This window comes from Verticillium alfalfae, genomic scaffold, assembly GCF_000150825.1.
Source record: "Verticillium alfalfae VaMs.102 supercont1.1 genomic scaffold, whole genome shotgun sequence".
Lineage (NCBI taxonomy): Eukaryota > Fungi > Ascomycota > Sordariomycetes > Glomerellales > Plectosphaerellaceae > Verticillium > Verticillium alfalfae.
Window position 1 is genome coordinate 341,454 of NW_003315038.1, and position 1,147 is coordinate 342,600.

At 58.8% G+C, this 1,147-nt stretch overlaps 1 protein-coding gene across 1 annotated transcript; it reads right to left on the reverse strand.

The window, feature by feature from the left end:
- Window positions 1-729, reverse strand: VDBG_00116 (conserved hypothetical protein; the record flags this gene model as incomplete). Its single annotated transcript, XM_003008389.1, has 1 exon — window positions 1-729. A coding segment is annotated over one exon (729 nt), but the record flags the coding sequence as incomplete, so codon positions are not given.
- Between the last annotated feature and the right edge of the window lie 418 nt (window positions 730-1,147).

Genomic DNA, 1,147 nt, shown 5'->3' on the forward strand with positions numbered 1-1,147 from the left:
GATACCGGTGCCGCCTGCGAGAAAGACGAGGCGGCCCTCGGGACGGAGGCGGGCTTGGAGATCGAAGCTGCCGTGGGGTCCGCGGAGGTCGATGGTGGCGCCGAGGGGCAGGCGGCTCAGATAAGTCGAGACTTCACCGCCGTTGATGGCGCGCACGAGGAAGCGCAGGGCACCCGGGGGCGCATTGGGGAGCGGCGTGTACTCGCGGGCGATCTGCAGCTGGGGCTGCTTGACTTCGAGGGACCAGAGGTCGTTTGCTGTCCAGGGGGCAGCGAGCTGGGCGGCTACCTCAGATGGCGGGAGGGTGGTGGTGGCGGGGTGCAGGGTGAGGACGAAGGAGGTCGCCGATACAGGTTCGCGGTCTACCAGAGTGAAGGGGGTGAAGCGGTGGTCGTTGAATATGTGAGCTGACGACGGTGCTGAGTCGTCAGTGGTGAGATAGTAGATGGCTGAGGCGGTGATGAGGGCGAAAGCCAGTAGCTTGGATGAGGCCGAGCGGCGCGGCGGAGGAGTTGGGCTTGGTTCTTGAGAGGCGGTCGAGGTGGACGTGGTGGCACGGGTTCGAAGAGTGGTTGAGAAGCGTCCCACCTGGCGAGGAGATCTTGGCCTTGGTCTGAGTCTCGTGCTGCAGAGTCTTATCGTTGATGATGATGATGATGGAGAAGTCGGCGTCAATGTTCTCGTGAATGTCAAGACTCCCCGAATGGGAAGGCTCCGATCTGGAAGCATGTTTATCGATTTTGATCTCGCCAAGTATGACAAGGGTCGTGAAGAACTCGAGATGGCCAAAACTTCAGAGCTTGGCATTGATGAGAGTCGTGTTCCGAGATCTGAGTGTCCGTCTCATCGGCAGTCTCCACATGACACGTGATCACGTGAGAGCGTGATGCCCCTGAGCTCCTCTTTCGGCACAACATGTTGAACGCCATCGCTGAGCTCAGAGGATCTAGCCTCGCTGTTTGATCGATGCAGTGGGACACCTCTCTTCACCCTCTACCTGGGCACCAGGTGACCAGATTCCGCTTTGTCGCGGGTCGGGGATGGACCTGACGATAAAGAGCAGAATTAGTGTTCAATCAGGCTCACTAGATGGTATCCTGTCAGTCTTGCGGCTTTATGAGGCTATTTAGTTGGATTTGCCCAGGGT